This window comes from Polyodon spathula, chromosome 2 (genome assembly GCF_017654505.1).
Source record: "Polyodon spathula isolate WHYD16114869_AA chromosome 2, ASM1765450v1, whole genome shotgun sequence".
Classification (NCBI taxonomy): domain Eukaryota; kingdom Metazoa; phylum Chordata; class Actinopteri; order Acipenseriformes; family Polyodontidae; genus Polyodon; species Polyodon spathula.
In genome coordinates this window covers 40,313,754-40,335,262 of record NC_054535.1, presented here as the reverse complement: position 1 = coordinate 40,335,262, position 21,509 = coordinate 40,313,754, and the positions used below count along the sequence as shown (strand labels likewise).

Below are 21,509 nucleotides of genomic sequence, written 5' to 3'. Positions count from 1 at the left end.
TACTGCTGGTGATGCCACAAGAACTACATTTATGTATCCCATTCACTGACAGCTGGGCACTGGAAAGCAGTAGTCTTCAGCATAAACCCTGACATTCTCTGCAGCGATGTGCAGCATACATACACTGTACATAAATGTATTCTACAAAGGATTGGTTACACTTCCCAAAGCTACTATGCCTTCCTGCGATCTCTGTAAGGGTGCTGTGACCATCTCAGAAACAAAAGACGACACAAAAGTAGGAGGAGTGGCAAACACTGTTGCAGCAGCAAAGGTCATTCAAAATGATCTAGACAATATTCAGAACTGGGCAGATACATGGCAAATGACATTTAATAGAGAAAAGTGTAAGGTACTGCACGCAGGAAATAAAAATGTACATTATAAATATCATATGGGAGATATTGAAATTGGAGAAGGAATCTATGAAAAAGACCTAGGAGTTTTTTTGTTGACTCAGAAATGTCTTCATCTAGGCAATGTGGGGAAGCTATAAAAAAGGCTAACAAGATACTCGGATATATTGTGAAAAGTGTTGAATTTAAATCAAGGGAAGTAATGTTAAAACTGTACAATGCACTTGTAAGACCTCATCTTGAATATTGTGTGCAGTTCTGGTCACCTCGCTATAAAAAAGATATTGCTGCTCTAGAAAGAGTGCAGCGACCAGAATTATTCCGGGCTTAAAACATGTCATATGCAGACAGGCTGAATCTGTTCAGTCTTGAACAGAAAACGTGGCGACCTAATTCAAGCATTCAAAATTCTAAAAGGTATTGACAGTGTGGACGCAAGGGACTTTTTCGATTCAGGGGTCACAAATGGAGATTAGAAAAAAGGGCATTCAGAACAGAAAATAGGAGACACTTTTTACACAGAGAATTGTGGTCTGGAATCAACTTCCCAAAGCTACTATGCCTTCCTGCGATCTGTGTAAGGGTGCTGTGACCATCTCAGAAACGTAACAATAAATAAAAATCCTCATCTAAATCACTATATGAAAATGTAATATTTAATTTTGTTTAAAATGTCTTGTGATATCTGGTGATAATCCATGATTAGTTGATTCAGGGGTTACTGCTTGCTTGATCTTTTTTTTCTAATTAGTTCCAAAATGAACACATGGTTTAACAACACTACCACAAATAGCACATGTATAATTTTTTGAAGATTAATACACAGAGTGTACAGTTAAAGGTATACATTATTAATTCAGCACAGCACTGTAGATAGTTTTCACACTTTGGTTTAATGTGATGATTTCCTTTTTGACACCTCATACTTTGATCAAATTCCCATTAATATCTCAAAAAAAGTGGTATTACTTTGCCTGTGTGTGCTGTGTGTTGGCCCATGGTGACAGCTTGCTATAAAACCATAAACAAGCAATACTCTCCTGGCACTTTAAATTAATATACTGTAATCCACTAACTAGTTAAATGCCAAGGCACTTGCTATGTCATCCTATTTCACAAGAGGTTTCCATTGGTTTTAGTCGTTAGGACAATAGATTATAAGAAATGGTGCAATTTGAAAATGACTATATAATAATATCTATAGTCTGAATGTTACAAATGAATATTAATGATATGTTTGTTTTAATCCTTTACTGTATTTATGAAAAACATGATACGTTTGACCAGTGTATAGGAGTTAAACAAAAATGTCTTAATTATTATTATGTTTTAAATAGATTTAACATGAAAATAAATCAATACATTTATCAGTATAATAAAATAGCACCAATGTGCCCATTTAACATTCTAAGGGGGCAGAACAAATCTATTAAGCTAATAAAATACATAGAAGTGCAATCAATATTTTAAAATGGCAGTTATTACCAAGTACTATACTTTTGTTTGATAATATTAGACAGTCATAACAATATCAATGCAAAGCAAACATTTGTTAACTAGAGACGATACAACCCTTAGAGGTTAAACTAAATCTGATGTGTTAAAGATATACATATACTGTTTATAAGCAGGGTGAAAACAGTATGCAAAGCATTGGGGAAAAACATGTAGATACTAATTTTACAAAGCATACAGTAACTGCTTGAAGTAAATACATGACATGCACAACACAACAGAATCCACTGTGTTTGGAAAAGTAAGGATAAGCTTCATAAGCAAGAGATGGCTTCAGTTTGAGGACTGCAGTCCTCAGCATTAATGGCGCATGCAGCAATTACATCCAGGATTCACATACAAGAAAGGGGAGGAAGTTAAAATAGAAACTCTCCAGTTCTGGTAAAGTTTTCTCTTGCCCTCGAAGAATCTCTTATTTTGAGGGGCCCGGTTCACTGGAATTGCTCTGACAAGGCTGCATTTTCCCCTGGAGCTCAGTCTCCTGGTAAAAGTGGAATCTGCTCCAATTCTGCACATTGTATTAATGTCTCCTCAGAGTGTGCTCCCCAGAGCAGGACCCCCTTGTCAGACTAATATCGTCTAGGCCGATCTCTCCAAGCCTCTCGCTCAATCGCTCACCTTTCAAGATGACCTGAAAACCAAATTAAGGGACAAAGAAAGCAAGGCCTTTGGTTAGAATTGGATTCTAGTGCATTTCAGAAGTTTTCAGGTAAACGGTTAATGCAGATGTACTGGCTGGTGAAGTGTAACACTGTTAGAATTTCCATGTACAGTAAGCACCACCACTCTAATTTCCGAATCCTGGGGTGACACTCTGGTCATACTTTTTCAACTTTTGTAAGGCATTTCTGGTGGCAACCCTATTATTCCTAGGTAATCCTACAGGAGTTTAGAAGTTATACAGTATGTACTCTAATCTCCATAAACATTTTAGATACAATTATGTATTATCACTTCTTCCATAAGTGAACATCTAGAAGTACTTTGCACTTCTTAGCCCACTTTAAAACTGGGTACTAAGATATTTAAAAAAACAAAATGAAAACAATGCCTCTATCTATCTATCTATCTATCTATCTATCTATCTATCTATCTATCTATCTATCTATCTATCTATCTATATATATATATATATATATATATATATATATATATATATATATATATATATATATATATATATATTGCTCCTGACACAATAATCAACTCAAATAAAGCATTTAAGTGTAAATAAAGAGAAAATTAACAATGTTGAGAATACTCACGCTCTGCAAGCCAGCCCCCCACAGTGTGATCTGGGTGTGCCTCCAGCCATGTCCACCAGTCCTGCCCCACACCGCAGGGCCATGTGCCCCGTTCCTCTTCACGTACACCTGCATGGAACCGGAGTGCTGCCCCGACAGCTTGTGCCTGAACGAGAGGCACAGCTCCCCCGAGTCCACCGGCTGCCTCAGAGGAAGAGCCAACAGGGCTGCTCTTCCACCTCGCTTACCAAAAACTTCAGGAATCGTCAAGTATTTTCCACCTCAATAAGAGAAAAAAGAACATTCAAAAAAAGTTGTTCCATAGCAGTGCAGAATGGCAAGGCAACTTTTAGCCATATTCTATTTAAAAAAAATAAATAAATAAATTTTAAAAAAGCCATACACCCTGTCATCTAAATTACACGAACAGGGCTAGCCTATTATTATTAAATCCTGTAACGAGCTGAAAAGAAACTTAAAATACTATACAGGAAGGCAGAAAGGTGCCAATGAACAGGGAAATGGCAAGGGTCATAAAACTGTATTGTATGTTTTGCTTGAATCCACCCTCTAGTCACGGATACAAGAATTGCATGTTTTTGCTAGTGAAGTAGTGAGCGTGGGCTGTTTCATTGCGGACCTTAGCTCAGCACTAATGTTGAACTTTAAACAGTCCAATTCCTCTCCACTATGTGTTTGCTTTCTCTCTGCTGTATTACACACACCAGGCAGACCTGGAATGGAGTAGGGTGACATGCTCTTACATTTCTTTCTGTCATGGTTTAAGGCTCAGCTAAAAGACAGGAATTGCACAGATGCTTGTTTGGGATGTGTGTCACTTAACCTATATCTGCTCACAGCTGTGGAGGGGATATGGAAAAAACAAACAAAAAAAAAAAAAACTACTGTACACATCCACTGCCTCGCAATGGCATGAGTAGCTTTAATCATTGTTCTTAAGTTTTAGAGATGTGCAGAAACATTTTGACCTTCACGTTAAGATCCTTAATGCAATTACAAAATTCTGTCACTGTATTACATGCAAGCATTTTGATATAGAGGTAAGTAAACAATGCTTTTTTCCCCATGTTCCAGTTTTTTTTTCCTAGCTTTACATGTGCTCTTTACAATTGAAATGTATATATATATATATATATATATATATATATATATATATATATATATATATATATATATATATATATATATACACACACACACACACACACAATAGTTTCCATAAAAACCAAACCAAAACTACTGAAACCACTCAGAATGAAGGTAGTCTTAAAAAGAAAAATGTAGTTTTACTAACCGTTCTAACTAAAGCATGAATTAAATACTAATATGTTGTATGATGGTACCATCATAAATATATAAGTGACATTTTTTAACCACGTAGGTAAAGGAGAAATATAATTGCTGGGAGGTGGGATGACTGTTACCTGCAGCATCTGAGGTTGTTTCCCAGTGTAGGTCACTTTCTCTGTCCCTGAGCCATCCACACAGACCATGGTCAAAGCTACAACTGTGTAAAATAACATCTGGAAAAGCAGTGACAAAATTGACAAAATTATGATGATGTTTCAAGTACATACTAAGATATTTAAGGAGAACATTTGGGCCCACTGAAGCCAAAAATTAGCCTTTAGGTCTTTAGTTTATCCACTCATTGCTGGGCTGCCTGAGCCACTAAAGGAAGGGATGGTGGAACCATTCCAAGCCTTCCTCCTAGGAAGAGAATGATTGTACTCCAAAGAGGGGGTTGGTAATTTATGTAATTCAGTAAGTATAGTATAAACAGAATAGACACAGAGAATTCAATCAGATGAGTTGTGTATAGCAAGTTTAGGCAGTTTGAAATAAGTGGTTGTCTCTGTGTCTAAATGTTTACTTTTTTAAAGAAATGCTGTTTCGAGGGACAAGACTTATTTTGGCCCCAATTTACTGATATCACACAAGCTATTCAGCTTACAGTAATGACAACACATGTTAATCTATGTGTGCTGAACTTTAATCATAATATTTTCCATATTTTTTAGTTATTCCCAAGAACACTTTCACAACAAGACATGTGCCAAATCTTGTTTTTAAAAGATGCTCTTTTTTCATATTTTTGATTAAAACTACTGTGCCAAAATAAACACAGGCCAAAATGAAATCATTTATAATGACCAGATCAGATTATTATGTGTTATTTAACAACTTAACAACAAGAATGAATACACTTCAAAAGAAACTACTTACATTTAAAAAAAAAAAAAAAAAACTTTCATATGGTTTATTTCCATGCCAAGAAGTTAAGCTGCCTTTAAAATGTTTTGTAACTTCCAAGTTATAAGCTGAATCAGTGTTCAAAAAGCAACCACATGTAATGAGAAGGGATTCATTACGTTCAGAGGAAGGTCAGCCGGAGACTGCTGTAAAATGTATTCCAGGCCATTTTTAAAAGCCAGTTTGTACAGTGGTGCAATACTGCTGCAATGACACACTGCACTAAGCAACACAAATTCAGCAACTACTTGTAGCACCTTGTTAGTGATGTTGTTGACTAGCTGCATATAAAAAAGTCTAAATTAGTATCAATACTGTTAAAAGACTTAATGTTAAGAGTGATCAACAGCGCACAGATAAGGCATTCATCACATGTCCAACCCCAATCAACTCAGCTGAGATTGGCTACTGAACATGACATTTGACTGAGGCCTGGGTGGATAATTGGCACATGACAATGTTCTGTACCGTACCGTTAAATTTAAATTAATATTTAAATATATATATATATATATATATATATATATATATATATATATATATATATATATATATATATATATATATATATATATATATAGGCCAGTTAAGCATTTTGAGAAACTGACATGTATTTTTAGCATGGAGAATCTGCAATGATAAACGATTGCAATTGCAGATGATTAATGACTGTGATGAGCGCTCAGGCACGCATGAACGCTAAATTTGGCCGGAGGCGTCGTCCGTTGGTGCCCGACGGCTACCTGTGTGAGGCAGGCTGGGAAAACATGAACGGTTACATGCATCACAGTGCCGCAGATAGGAAGTGGCTATGGTCACCTCTCCCAAAAAGATGAGGCCGGCAAACCATGAATGGAAAATAATAAATGATTAACGGACCCCACAGCAGCACACAGCCACCTACCCTCCAAATAATGAAAAATTAATGAAAATGAGCGGCTGAGACACAGCCCATCACCCAGAGCATGACTAAGCTGGGAGAAAGAGCCCAGCTTCTCCAACCCAACCACGCACCGCGCAGAACTAAATACGAACTGCTCAGCATTCAGGTAAGGAAAAACCCCCTACTCATATTTATTTATTTAATTTTTAAGGGGGAAACCTCAGGGAATCCTTCCTCCATGCTTTAAGTGGTCAACTCCCATTTCGGCTTCCCAGCGCTTGACTGAGCGGCCGAAACGAAAAGAAGCGACATGGAAGAATAACACACAGAGCTTTTATGCGCTTGCTGATGACGTATTGGTTAGGGGCGGATTCTCCTTGCAGAAAAGCAACCAAGTTTACAATTGTTTTTTTTTGTTTTTTTTACCCAGCTTGTCTTGTCAACATTGAAACCTACACAACGATTCAGGAGGAACCCTGGACGTGAGAATTCAGCTTGACTGGTCTCGGTCTGGCCTCATTTTGTACCTAAACAGCAGTGAGGCAAACCAACCCCTGATGATTTTTTTCCTTAGTTAACGGGCGCGCAAAGACCAATTAAACACTCCCTGTGGGCCCCCAGCCATGATCACCAACTCAGTGCAGCTGAGAACCAGCATGACACACCCTGTACTGGACTGGGTATGGTCTTGCTCTAGAGTCCTGCATCAGGTTGGGTACCCACGGGTTTGAGTCAAAAATGTGAACTTTTTCACAGTTTGCAGCTCGGGTGCGTGTCAAAAAAATGTAATTTTTGGGTCTGAATTGGAATCACCAAAACATTTTCTGCATACTCGTCTGTAACCCTTTCCCAAATAACGTATTAAAAGGTAAATGTGCTGGTATTTCCTGCACTAAAGCAGGAGGCGATTAGGGAGGAGTCAGTTGACTAAGCAGTATTCTCGGTTTATATTGCCTCTTGCCGCATGTTTGACACATCACAAGATCTTTTTATCACATCTGCTTGGCGACATTAAAAATGTCTGTGAACAAGATGCAACAAAAGACAGTGCAGAGTTTATATCATGTAGTGTATAATAGTTTGAGAGGTAAATCAGCAGTGTGGAATTCGTTTGGAATCATTTAATTTAAAATAATGAACATGTGACTGGATTTGTTGCTTGCAAAACCTGCCATTATATTTTTGTGTATGACAGCCACAAAACTGGTACACCTCTACAAAAGCACAGGTGTAGCTCCTTTCAAGTGGTGGAATGAAAGAAATGTATTTTATAGTAAAGTAAGCAGAAATAGTTAATATGTTACAATGCTAAAATATATGCAGACCACTAGAGAAATCTACCAAGCTGTACAACGATTTATATAAACTGTGGAGAATGGCAGAGATACCTGTGTGTGAAACTGACAGCGTGAGTCAGTCGACACAGGCAGCAGGAAAAGGACAGACACTTGTGGGTTTGGGTTGGTTTGCAGGTCATATTAAAGCGAGTCGGGTCGCGGGTAAGAAGATGGTGTTGCAGAGGGTTGTGGGTTCGGGTCAGGACCTGCAGTAGCGGGTCCGGAAGCGGTTCGACTCTTTCTTGCTGTACGTGAGACACTGATGGAGACCTCTGAAATTGACACTTGTGACAACAACATTGAGTTTTTTTGTATTCGGTAAGAAGATGTTTTTTAACAGACGGCACATGTTTAAGGTATTTAAATGGATTGCTCCTCCAGACAGCCTACTTATAAACCTGCGGTACCTGAATCGTCTCTGGCTTCCTCGCCATCGGCAGTCTCTCCCAGTTCGATGCTTCCAATTATGATATTGTTCTCTCCAGGGTTCCGAGGAACTGAAAACCAACAGCACATCATTAGAGGCAGCAATTAAGGAATAATCACTTCACTAAATATATAATTAGTTTTGAGACACAGAAAGATACAGCCCTGGAGCATTTGAAACTTCAGCATGCAGGATCAGTGTCTTTAACACCTGGATAAAATATAAAAGGCAATGAAAAGACTGGAATTTGGTCATAAAAATTATGAAATATGGTATCAGCTTGGTACTAGCTTTTTGAACTCGTTCACCACTACTTGGAGTAACATTACAAAATACAACCATACAGTAATTAAATATATAGTTCCAGTATCTTATATAGGAAAAAGTCATACACAAATTAAACTGAGGAATACCCAAGACTGCTTAACTGAAGTATTCTTCCTTGGCTGCGCATTTACAAGCACCCTTATAAAAGCTTAGCATAGTAAAAGCATAGCAAAGTAATAAAGCATAGGGAGAGCATGGTAAAGCATTTGTTAAGCATTGTAAAGAAAAGCAAGGTCTGGTAAAGTATATTATTAAACATGGCATATCAGGGCAAACTATGGTAAATACTGGTGGATATTTCACTTTGTCTACCACCCATTTTCTAAACTTTACTACCCACTATATAGTACATGTATTTGAGAAAACAACATAGTCCTCAGGCTAATGAGAGATACAGCTTTGGATTAACAAAACATTAGTATTACCATAGCAATGCTCTGTTTTTAATTGTGTATGCTTGCAATGTAAGAATGTAAAACATCTTGCAGTTGAACATACTCCATGCCGAATAACAAAAAAGTCTTAAAAAGTCAACCTGTGCCAAACTAAATTAATGTGTTGTATTTCCATTATTAACCGAAAAACATATATATTTTTTTGATGGCAAGAATTAGGTTTAACCTGAGGACATGTAGGCTAAATGTAACGAAATTCATAAAACTTCCACAAAACTTTCAGGGAGCCAGACTTCGGGAAATGGGTGATGTGCTCAGTTGATTTGGTCCTTGTAAGAGTTTTTAAGTTTTTTCAAGGTGCAATCGCTAACGCCGGAAAAGTGAGAACTGCAATAATCCACTCTTGACATGATGAATGCATGGATGAGCATTTCAACATCTCCTTGTGACAGCCTCAGCCAAAGCCTTGCTATATTTCTAAGATGGTAATAGGAAATGTTTACAGTAGTATTAATGTGCTTGTTAAAACTGAGTTATCTATCAAAGATGACTCCCAGATTTTTGATAGTTGAGAGGAGGAAATGGCCATGTTTCCTGGAGATTGCAAGAAGAGAAACTGACTGCAACCTCTGTTGAGTACCGAGGTGCAGGATTTCAGTTTTGTCCGAGCTGAGCTTCAAAAAGTTACTTGTCATCCATGATTGGACTTCACACATTGGCAGTCATTTATCCTGGAAAGTCCAAGCTTTGGGTCTGCAGGTAATGAGAAGTAAATCTGAGTATCATCTGGTTAGAGGTGAAAGTCAGTCTCAAACCATCTAAAAATGGATCTTAGAGGCAGCAGGTAAATTGAGAAACAGCATGTAGTAGGGCGCATCTTCTGCATTTCCTCCACTACTAATGACAAAGTAGGGAGACAAAAGGTAGTTAGTGGAGATCCAACATTGTGTTAAGTGTTAACCGTTTGTTTACTTTTATTTTTCTTTATGTATATCTTTATCCATTTAGATCTGCTCTAAAACAAATCTTAATTCATCCATATGTTTTTCTTTGAAAAACTGTTCCACTATTGCTTCATTTCCTTTTATAAATGATGGCACTTACAGAATGTGCTGGATTTGCAGCACTGGAAACCAAATTTATCAAGGGTCTAGCACAGTGTCAATCTTTGTGGTGTCAGGAAGGAAATGGCTTGGTTTTCTTGCCGTTCCAATCCTGGGCTTTTGCTTTTGTTCTTGTGAGTTTTGGCATTTGAACTGGCATTTAAAGTCAAGTGAAACTACAAAACTCAGCTGGATTTAAACACTTGCTTCCAAAGTATGGGTTTGCCTCCATAATTTAACTGTTCACATCCTGTGTTAAGAATGTACCTCTGTTATTGTAGATAGACACAGAATTAGGAGCAGTCCCTTCAAAAGATAATGGATTAAACAGTGAGTTAAAAGGGCAAGTGCATTGGCTTTTTTAGCTATTCCTGTGGCTGTAACAGTTTGATACATGAGGCAATCCTTTATCAGCTTGGCAGAGGAAGTCTACTAAAGTGTTCCTTATTTTGGAACTCCAGAGGTGTTGCAACTTTAACCCTCATACTGGAGTACTCCCTGTTGTTTTATATATAGATTAACATATCGTATAAGAAACAAGGCTGGTGCATACTGGGTATGGGTTTGATTAAAATGTATTCTGATAGATGAAAGACTGAGAATTATTAGCAACAGCATGAGGGGCTACTGCAACTCCGCACTATTCCTGATTTGGGCATCTGCTGGAGATGAGATGAGGTCACTTTGATGAGAATTGCTACAGTACAACAATTATTATCACAGCTCCTGATTAGGAATACTCTATCTATACCTTAAAGTTCGAATTTCTGAAATTAGATTCAGCATCAGCCACAATTTACTAATTTAGTATCTTATGAAGGACAGCTGCAGTCCACAGCCAAAGGGATTATAACTCTTGCGCTTCAGCTGTCTCTGACACACATTTTTACTAAACATAAAAATGTCCCGTGGCCAAGGCTTGCATTTCCCATTGGCCGAGAGGGACGGTGTGATTTGCACTTAAAAGCCGGAACTAAGCTTTTGCTTTACATAGCACTAGTAGTGCTCTTTCATTGAGTATTAGTTTACCACAGCTTTGATAGGATGTAGATGAAGATAATCCAGGGGAGCCACATTTCCTTACAGTTAAAACTTTAAAACAAACCAATATATACCTTAAAAGGACGCACTCTTTAACAGCTATATACATTTTTGGTATGAACTGTATAGTACATGTTTTAACCAAGGTCCCATGCCAAGTACATACCATTGTATTTATTGAGTATTAGCATGCCACAATATGCATTACTGTCATAGATGCAGTCAAGCACACAAACACATGAACATGGCTCTAGGTGTCATATCATGTGTTTATTACACAATATAATACAATATAAAAAAAAAACTGTAACATTATTCATGAAGACATGTTTTGGCATATATTAATATCTATAGTACACGCTTGCTTTGGAAGACTGTTGAGTTGTGAAATGTCTGACAAATTAGGTAAACTATTAGGCAGAATTAGAGAAAGTAATTGAGTAGGTCAGACAGTTCACAAAGCTTGGACACAAACCACTGTTATAATTATATTTCTAGCTTATATATAAATATTAATGTAGTTGTACTTTATATCTAGAAGTGACTTACTTCTTACCAATAACCAGTTTTTTTATGCTGCAGTATAGTCACTAGCTATGCAAGTTATTGATTTTAATTACTCTAATGTCATTTGGAAACTTGATAACAAACATGAAGTCACTCCATAAATAACTTTTTTTCTGGGAAAATGTCAGCTATTTGCACATTCAGAGCTCCAGCTACATGTCACTAGAGAATAGTAAAACATAATCTTTTGTAACGCAAGTATAAGATTCTCCTTTCTTTAAGTATAGTTTGACAATTTCCGGTTTAAGATTGAACATTTTTGATAAGGAGCATGCAAGCCGTTTTCTTCCATCCAGTATTTTCTTAGTGATCACAAGTAGCTTCAGGTGTACCAATATATGCATCACATAAATGCACTATGACCCCTGACCAGCTACAGTATATAACAGTTTAACAATTTAACACTGTTGAGCTACGGCAGTGGTATAAAATGTAATGGATCCAATCTAGAACAACAAGCTGGGTAAAGATGCCCGGATAACATGCTGGCACTCCAGCAATGCCAGGCATTCTGCTGATTAAGGGGTTAAACAGAAAAGGACCTCCCAATGAGTTAGCTGAGCTGTGGTTTCGTTTCTTATTTAAGCATGGAGGTATCAGTGACAGAGTATGTTCGCTGCCAAAAATCCAGGATGGGTGTCGGGTTAGAAATTAGCTAGAAGACATTGTTAGGAATGCTTGTATCCGCCAGCAAAAAATAATTGCCATTGTTCCTTTTTTTCTAGCTGAATAAAACCTGGGGAAGTCGCTTCTCAGGTAAGTTTAGCCAAAATATGTATAAGTAGTAGCAACTTAGATCCAAGTAGCAACTGAAGATATCCACTGTCATGATCAGCGTTCTATTAGGAAATACTTTCTGCAATCTGTTTGGTGTTGTAATAAAGTCATTCTTCTGTATGAGTTGGATACCCGCTAGAGATCTGTCTAAACTTGATAATAATCAAACAGCCTACCAGATTCTAAAGTAATTCTCCAGCAAACAGAAGGATTTCCTGTGATGTATGATTGTTTTACATTACGGTTTAGAATCTATGATCTCTCCAAAGAATTCCACTGTGTTATATCCCAACATTAATTTAGAAGGTAACTCATGTAATTTTCAAAATATAACATGCACCCGGTATATAACACTGAGCTGTATTGAGTTACACACACCTCTTGTAGACTGGTATACTATATACACTATTTACTTATAGGAAACACCTTATATAAAACACCATTGTTTCATAAAAAAGCAGTATTATCAACATATAACAAAACATCAACGTTATGGAATCCTTTCATAATGCAGGCATGTTTGATGGTAAGTGAAACACATAACAAAAAATTATTTTAAAAAAAAAAAAAAAAAAAATCAGATGTGTCTATATGCGGTATCGGCCATAAGCATACTCAACACCATAACACAGTAGGTTTGATTGTCAACTTGGAACATAGCAGAAATAGCAGCTTGCCTACCATTTTAAACTTTCTAAACATTTTACTCAATATCAGGACATTGTTCTGACACGCATATTAAGAATGAGGTGGTACTATACCACAACAAATTAATTTGTGTTCACAAGCAACCACAACTGGTGGGAAAGCTCTATGCACAAAATTACACCTGCTCTGAATTAAAGAACCTATTTGTTTTCACTTGTATTTGTGAACCATGAAACCCAATGCAGGCATTTTCAGAAATCCTGCCAGTCCTATAATTAACTCCCGCTATAGTGAAGATAAATAAGGGCGCACAGTGTACTTTGGCAAGCGCCTGTGAAAACACGCACCACATTGTAATGCAATGTATGAAGCTAGCTGGCATCAAGTCAGTTTAATATCTTCGGCTGCAAAAGACACCTCTTTGTGCTTTACTTACCAGAAACCATCCCCAATTTATGTTAAACTACAGGTCCACAATAAAACCTGAGGCTTGTTTTTGTTTTGAGACCAAGCAGACAAACGATGAAGCAAAACTGTAATATAATCTACCTATTATTGAGTTTTCCATACTGGTTTTAGCAATGTCACAGGGGGATTCTTTATTCCCTCGTAGAGCATAGGCTGACTCACGCATGCCCTCGAGCCTTTGTAAATAACAATGGGTTTGCTTGAGCCAAGGCTTGTATCATGATTGACGAGGTATCTCCAAATGCTGCCAAACATGCAGTGTTCATTCTCTATAGTACAAGAGGTCACAGATTCAAATAGATCTCAGGGTTTACTTGGACAAACATCTAAGATCTATGTGTGGGAAAAGCTAAGACGGTATTGGTAAAGCTAGGTGCTGTTCTTAAAATTAGATATCCTTAAAGGCTCTACATCAAACCAGGGAACTAAATTTGATGTTAAAAATGACTGGATTTCTCAATACAGTAACCTGTCACATATCTGGCCTAACCGTTTATTCGCCATGATCAACCTCTTCAGCAATGTTAGTTTATTATTGAACAGAGAAGATGAGTTCTGATAGATCCTACCAAAGTTTTCGTATACTGTCTGGTATGTGAGCTGTTCAGTGTATTGATATGTAAATACATCCTGTTCACCTGCGGGGCGTATCAACTTCAACCTTCATCTCGATCTCCTGCCTGCCACTCAGCAGCAAATGCATGCACACACATGGCTACTCTGTCACAAGTATTAATACCCTGTACCTTTCTAATCTAATAAAAGCTGAATCTCAAAACAATAAACGTGTGAATATAGTAATTGTTACAGAAGTGTATAATGGTATTTAAAACAGGATTCATTCATCCGACTTTCTACATATCCGCCCTTACTGTGGTCCCACTCCCACTCCAGTCGGATATGTGACAGATTACTGTATTCTTTGACATCACTGTTGCGGTGAGAAACCCTGCCATGAGGAACTTTAATTTAATAATAAAGTGAACAAATATTCCGGGTAATGTCTGCTTTGGTGTTATTAGTGTATGTTATTATTATTGTAGGTTAACATATAATACATGGACTTACTGTGCACATCCCCTCTCGGTTTAGGGGAGACTTCATTTTTTATCCTGTTGTCCACAGTAGTATCTCTCTCTGGAGCTGTAGTTACAATTGGCATTTTGGTCACCACAGTCTTCCTGGTGACAATGGGGGCTGGGGTGGTTCTCTTTGGTGGTGCAGTAGTTATGATGGATTTGGTAGTTGTGGTTTTTATTGTAGTGGTAGTTTTTCTGGTGGTTACAGGTACACGGGCGGTGGTTATCTTTCTGTCACAATCAGAATCAGGGATTTTATTTTGACATCCGTTGCCTTTTGTGGTGTTCAAATTTCTCGTATCTTCTTTTTTGCCTGGTAGAGGTGGGTCAATTATGACTTTGGGTATGGCTACAAATGAAAAAGAAATAGGCATTTTGTATTATTATTAATTTAAGAATGCATATGTTCTTACTTTATTTTAGAGACCTAAAAGACTTTGTTTGAGTAAAGATGCTCAAATGATACATTCATAATAAATATATTATGAATTTCAGTTAAGATAACCAAATAGACATTAAAAAACGACTCAGTATCAACAGGCAATCAGCTTCTAGCTAATAGACAGTAGATTCCTGCTGGAACGTCACACAGCATCACCTGTGAATCAAATTTGAAATCAATCCGAGCAGGTGCCGGCTTTTTCATTTTGACTTGTATTGATTGTTCAGTTCCCATCTTTTTAACTGCACATACTAAACAAAGACACAATTGGTCAAAATGTATTTTATTATCCACCAAATCCAGCTGTTCAATACTTTGCACCGACCACCCGGAACTGCCGAGACAGCCAATAACAGATTGTCAGCTCAACCACAACAAACCAAGACGGACAATTAAGCAATACCTGGCACTGTTCAGATAAACTATAAGCAGCTCTGATAAATAATAAAGTTATTTGTTTAATAAAGTTTTTTTTTTTCCCCCTAATTATGTATGCAATCCTTTATGAACATTTGTGGGTCTACTTTCCTAAATCTTTTCTCAGCGGAAGGGTACCTAGCGAATAATTGCAAATTCAAGGTAAATGTAAATTTTAAAGTGCTTTTTTTAAGAAAATAATGAGAAAATTGTTTTATAATTGTGATAGTGCCCTCTTGATGAAGGCTCTATCGTGTGGTAGTTGACGATGACCTTTGTTAGTGACCTCGCCCCCGGCTCTGAATGTATAACTCCAGTCACGGTCACCTACCACACTGTACAGCCTTCATCAACGGCCACTATAACCTAAATAATGTTATTACAATTACATTATGTGTTATTAGAAAATGGATCAGAGATTTCTTTGAACCTGATTGGTCAATAGGGGGTCTCTGATCTCTGGTAAAGGACCTTGAATGTTATCGTTTAAACTATGTTTAATTTCTAAGCTACATAAATACGGCATTTCACATATTTTAACTTTTTGTCTACTTGATGAAAAAAAAATTAAGTTTTAATACATGCCATCTGAATGTTGTCTGTCAGTTTAGACTAAGTCTGCTTCCTCGATGTCCTATACATTCAAGCTGCCTATTTAAATTTAGTAAAGCAATATATAGTATATTCAAGAATAACGTTTTCTGTCAGTGGCAATACAGAAATAGCAACTAGTATCCAGTTTGAATGCTGGTAAACCTTTATATTAGCACACTAATACCATCCTTGTGTTAGGATAAGATCCCTGTGATTCTACATAACATATATAGTGCTTCCTAGGCCATAGATCATAACCCTTCCAGATAAGACTTCTAAACGTAAATGTACTCGCCTCAGCAGTTGCACTAACCTTAAGGGTTGACCGGGTTTTTAAAGGATGGGCTAATAAGACTAGAAAAGCCTGATGATGAATTGAGAACATGACGACAGTAGGTGCTAAATGAGCTGTCCTCACAATGCTTACTAAAAGTATAATACAATACAATGCAAATTGATCACAAAGTACTTTACACACACAAAATATTGAAAATTAACCCCATTAAAAAGGTATGTTTTAAAACAGCCAAGTGAATCAAACACGGATAGATTCAGGTAGAGCATTACACAATATAGGGGCGTATTGTACAGTATCCTCCGGAGTATGGCAATCTTCTTTTCAAAAATGCGGAACTGCTGTTGGCCGGATGCAAATAATACTTACGTTTACATTCCAAGCCAGTCCCCTTGAAGCCTCCTTTACATTTGCACTTGTACGAGCCTGGTGTGTTGTAACACATTGCAAAGCTGCTGCACTGGTGCACAGAGGAAAGACACTCGTTCACATCTGTAAGAAAACTGATAGCTTCAATACTACTGTAAGAAATCCAAAACTAAAGAAAGGTAGGCCCCTTCGAATTAATATTGTGAAGGAAAACAAAAGCAATTAATCCTGGGCCAGACATTGGGTGATGGATAACAATATTCTAAGATCACCACCTTGGATTATAGGCTCTGCAGCTAAAGCATATCTATATAGTAAGTGCTTTTCCATTATCTTAACAACATGGCTACTTCTCTTCTGAAAGTGAGCTTCTATCTTTCAAATGTCACTTTTTTTTACAGGGACATAAAACACCACGTGATGAAAATGCATCCAACTTTAATGTCGTAGTTGAATTCCAAAGCAGGGTGAAATAAATTGTGACCTTGCAAAACTCACTTGGCTAAATCAATGTCAGATAACCTATACCTGAGAATAACTGTAAATGCTTAACAGTGGACTGTTTCATGTATAAATAAAAATAAAAAATAAAACTGCTGCTATTTCAAAGGGTTCCTTCTAATATACAGCATTTTCAGAAAAGGCAAATAACTCCCAGCCAGCTCACTTTAGTACAGAGTATTCATAAAGGCTATACCTTTAACTAGACAAGTATAGTGCATCTGCTTCTCTTTAGAGATGATTACCTATGCACTGGTATTTTCCGTTGATGTATTTTAGGTCAAATCCCTCATGACATTTGCAGATGTAACTTCCAAAGGTGTTGATGCACTTCCGAAATCTAGGGCACACAGCTCTGCCAGTGGCACATTCATCCACATCTATAAAATCAATATTTTGTTACAACATACTTGATGAATTATGAAGATTGGATATGGTTTAGTCAGGAAAATAAGTACCATGAGATCCATAATATATTACAGTATCATAAAATCCTATCCCAGGAATTTCAATATTGCAATTGGTATAAAGTTGTTAATTTATTAAACTAGCTTTCAATATCTGGCCCTATTATAATGCTGTGCTTATAATGACAACTCCCAGCACTATCTAAATTTGTATTTAGAGACAGGTGGTCTTGTGATTTATTATTTGAAATACACTTTCATGCAGCGATTCACCAAAGGTCTGCCTGTACTTCACTGTGTATAGCTGCACGTACCCACACAGGTCCTGCCATCAGGCCCCAGCTGTAGCCCAGGTAATGGACAGCGACAGCGAGTCTCTCCTTTTACCACATCACAGCCGTACTGACAGTTTGCCATGGAGCAGGAGAGGGCATCTGTGAAAAGAGGCCATGTGTGTTAATACTGTAGTTCAATTGAACTTATAAAGCTGTTTCACATTAGATTTGAGTTATGAATAATCCTCTAGAGGAAAATATACTTGAACTTTGACCCATTCCACTCCTCGAGACCATCACTTTCAATTCAAACATAAATGTCTTGTTTTTAGTCACTCGACAGCACCCACAGTACAGAAATATTAATTAAAGATCAACAAAATGAGAATACATAAAAAAAAGCTGTAAAGCTGGCACATTCGTATCTCAAAGAAACACATAATGAAGGGATAGTCTGTACAGCACTGAAACACTACGTTTAAAAAAATGAACTGTACTGCTGAACCTTGTCTCCTTTAATATTAGCATCACAAGGGTATCCATGTATTATAAAAAAATAATAGATGGGCCTCGTGTTTTAAAAAGAATATTTTTACATTTGAGTATGTTGCAAAATGGAATAGTAAAATAATAATAATAATAATAATAATAATAACAAAAACAAAAAGGCTGTACTGTAGGACACAAAGAGGTGTTACATTTCCTTACTTCCACATGTTCCATCAGGCATGAGCATGTATCCATTCAGGCAGTAACATTTGTAGCTTCCATAGGTGTTCATACACCTATGTTTACAAGGTCTGGGCTTCAGTCCACACTCATTGAGATCTATAGATAGAAAAGACATTAATTAAGGGGCTTGTTAAAAGGCCAGTGGCATTACAGAGAGCATCCAGAGGTCAGAAGTCAACACTGACAGTCCACCCTGTCTGGTTTGCCTCTTGCATATGACTCTAACTTTACAGGACTCTGGAAATGTAATGCTGTTTCAACAGGCCCACGCCATCTTGTGCATGACTCTATTGGGAACTACCTGTCGACTCACCCCTACTCGTTTGAACACATTTGTCTTTTTAGTATATCATCTTAAATGTATCACTTGTTTCAACCTTTGTCCTTGAATATTTCTAACAGTACCTGATTTTTCTGCAACCAGGAACAAAGTATTTGTTACACCTGCATTGTTTCCCAGTGCACGCAAAAAAAACAGCCTTAACATCTTCTGAGAGTTTAAATAGTTTAAATATACAGTACAGACAGTGACTGGAAAGTTAATGATCAATGTTACCAGTTATAATTGAATACAGTACCTGCTATTTGCATATCTTTATGACATGTTCCAAAAAAAAATGAAACATATGTTTTTGCAACACAAATTAAATACATTAATGTAGTGACTTGCTGTTCCCAGATGCCCCAGACAGATGCTTATCTGACCTTAAATTTATGATGTCTGGTGAAACTTTAGAAAATATTGTTGGTGTATATCATGACAAGATTACATATTATCACGTTAAAGCTTCAAAGGAAATTGTATTATGGTTAATGTTGATGTCTGCTCCAAAGAGGGGGCTCTGTGGCAAGAAAGACACTGAGGTGCTAAAAGTAACATTCTGAGTTTGGATTTCAGCCAACATATGGGTCAAGAGTGGTGCCATTCTAATAATAATAGCGGTTGTTTCTCGGGAAAGCGTTTAGCATGTTTTACTAGTGTAATTCCGCGCGTTGGAAATAGATCTTCCTTACAGTCCACATAGACGCAAATGTGCCATGTTTAGCTTTAAGAAAATGACTGGAATGCACCCTTTAAAGAAGCATGCAGTAAATATTTCACACGACGTGTCTTTAAATAGATGAATGGTTCTCAACCACACTTGCAATGCTGTTTCTGTGTACAGTCACATTAACAATAATTGACGAGTTCAAGGTTTTATGGCAGGGATCAGATTACACATGATGTAGGCTGCTACATTCAGAATTTTTTCCTGATACTCACTTCTGATAAACTGAAGTATCTTAAAGTAATGATATCCTGGACTCCATGTACTTCAAACACTTTCTACAGAGGTGTGCAGTATCAAAGATGTACCAACATATATGTTTTTATTTAAATATAATTGCAGTATATAGAATTATACTATTACTGCATTTGAAAATGGTGTTTCCGATTGTATTCATTACCAGCAGGACTATCACCTCTTGTATTTGTAATCAATGTGCTGATTCCAAGGATAAATAAAAACAGCAACAAAACAATGACAAAATGGGGTCTTCAAAGCAAAAGAAGTCATTAACCTAAATAGAAATCTGATTCCGTATTTTTTTAAGTACATTATTAAGTTGCAGTGATAACCTGGGTTTGAAAGACAGATCTATCTAATATAGATATATATATAATATACTATATATAATATATATATATATATAATATAATATATATAATCTATATATATATATATATATATATTATAGTATAGGTTATTATCCTTAGGAGTCCGCAATGTTTCCGGCTGTAATCCTAACGAAATTCTAGAGTGCTAACAGCTATTACTACAATGATATAAAAATTATTTTTTTAAAGATTGCAAAGTATTCCATTTCAAGTCTATAAATTATGCATTCCCAACATAACAAAGCATTTTAGTCACAATCTGTGATAGGCAGGAGTCATGATTGGGTCAGCATGATGAGAGCATCTCCCTCTGTGTTTGAGTCTCTTTTTCTCATACCCTCTCATGTTCCTCCTTAGCCTCCAGATAAATCCTTATTTCAACAGCTGGAAATCAGAGCTTGCATTGACAATCATACATCAACAGCCAAGCCATTGACACCTGGGCTCTGAAACCTCGAGTCACCTCACGACAAAGCCTTCTCAGTCCAGAGAAGAATAGTCAGTTTTGAAGTTGGCTTCAAGTGTGGCTACATTTCCTGGAAATGGTTAGGTTATACATATAGGATTCTATGTACTAATATTACTTACGTGTTTGTAAATACTGCAAATTCATAGCCTCTGTCCTTCATAGAATTTTTGCATGTGATGCACTAAACAGCTCTTTTTTGAGAATAACTACTGTAATATCACCGCAAGTTTACAAGCAGTATAAATTACTGCTCATTATACAGGAAAGATCAGAATTTGCATCTCATTATAAATAGATTTTTTTTCAGTTAAAATTTCCAACAATCAGCAAGGAACAGTATAGGAGAATAAAATACAATTTTTCGGTCTCATGTTGTGCTTTTTTTATGGCTCCTGAGCTTAGTCCAGGAAATGCCAACTGTACTACGCTGAGAGGTAGCCCTGTATTTAAACCAGGATCACCAACACAGCCCAACTTTATGCAGAGGATGGAGACCAACTGGATTTAGCTGTTCCAGTCACATTCAATTTCTGATCTCTTAAAAGAAAATTGGAGCAGCCTAGTCAAGTGCACGTAATTAGGTATTCCAAAATGGGAATATTATAAATGGCTTCACTCCCTAGGAAAAAAAATTAAAACACTTATATAATATAATATATATATATATATAGATATTATATATCGATATATATATATATATATATATAATATATTATATATTATATATATAGATATATATCTACAGGTTTTGTTGTTGCCATAATTATTTTAATATACAACAGCATGCCTTATGTTCATGCCTCAAAAACTCAGTGAATTTGCTAATCTGGAGCCGACTGCCTGTTTAGCTTCAAACTGAGATCAAAATCCAGATGTATCAGCATGGGTTCTAGTAGAAACTACAAAA

The 21,509-nt window shown here is 36.8% G+C and overlaps 1 protein-coding gene across 4 annotated transcripts in view; it reads right to left on the bottom strand.

The window, feature by feature from the left end:
* Nucleotides 1–994: 994 nt before the first annotated feature.
* The window catches only part of LOC121296389 (nephronectin-like), a 38,093-nt gene continuing 17,578 nt past the window's right edge, over nucleotides 995–21,509 (bottom strand). For all 4 annotated transcript variants that reach the window (XM_041221897.1, XM_041221914.1, XM_041221906.1 and 1 more), the window contains 9 exons: nucleotides 18,450–18,569; nucleotides 17,781–17,900; nucleotides 17,305–17,439; nucleotides 16,559–16,681; nucleotides 14,431–14,790; nucleotides 8,017–8,106; nucleotides 4,561–4,659; nucleotides 3,137–3,396; nucleotides 995–2,502 (listed from right to left, as the gene is read on the bottom strand). In XM_041221897.1, the coding sequence (XP_041077831.1) occupies nucleotides 2,392–2,502; nucleotides 3,137–3,396; nucleotides 4,561–4,659; nucleotides 8,017–8,106; nucleotides 14,431–14,790; nucleotides 16,559–16,681; nucleotides 17,305–17,439; nucleotides 17,781–17,900; nucleotides 18,450–18,569 (1,418 nt within the window). In that variant the 3' untranslated portion in view covers nucleotides 995–2,391. The remainder of the gene's footprint in view (nucleotides 2,503–3,136; nucleotides 3,397–4,560; nucleotides 4,660–8,016; nucleotides 8,107–14,430; nucleotides 14,791–16,558; nucleotides 16,682–17,304; nucleotides 17,440–17,780; nucleotides 17,901–18,449; nucleotides 18,570–21,509) is intronic.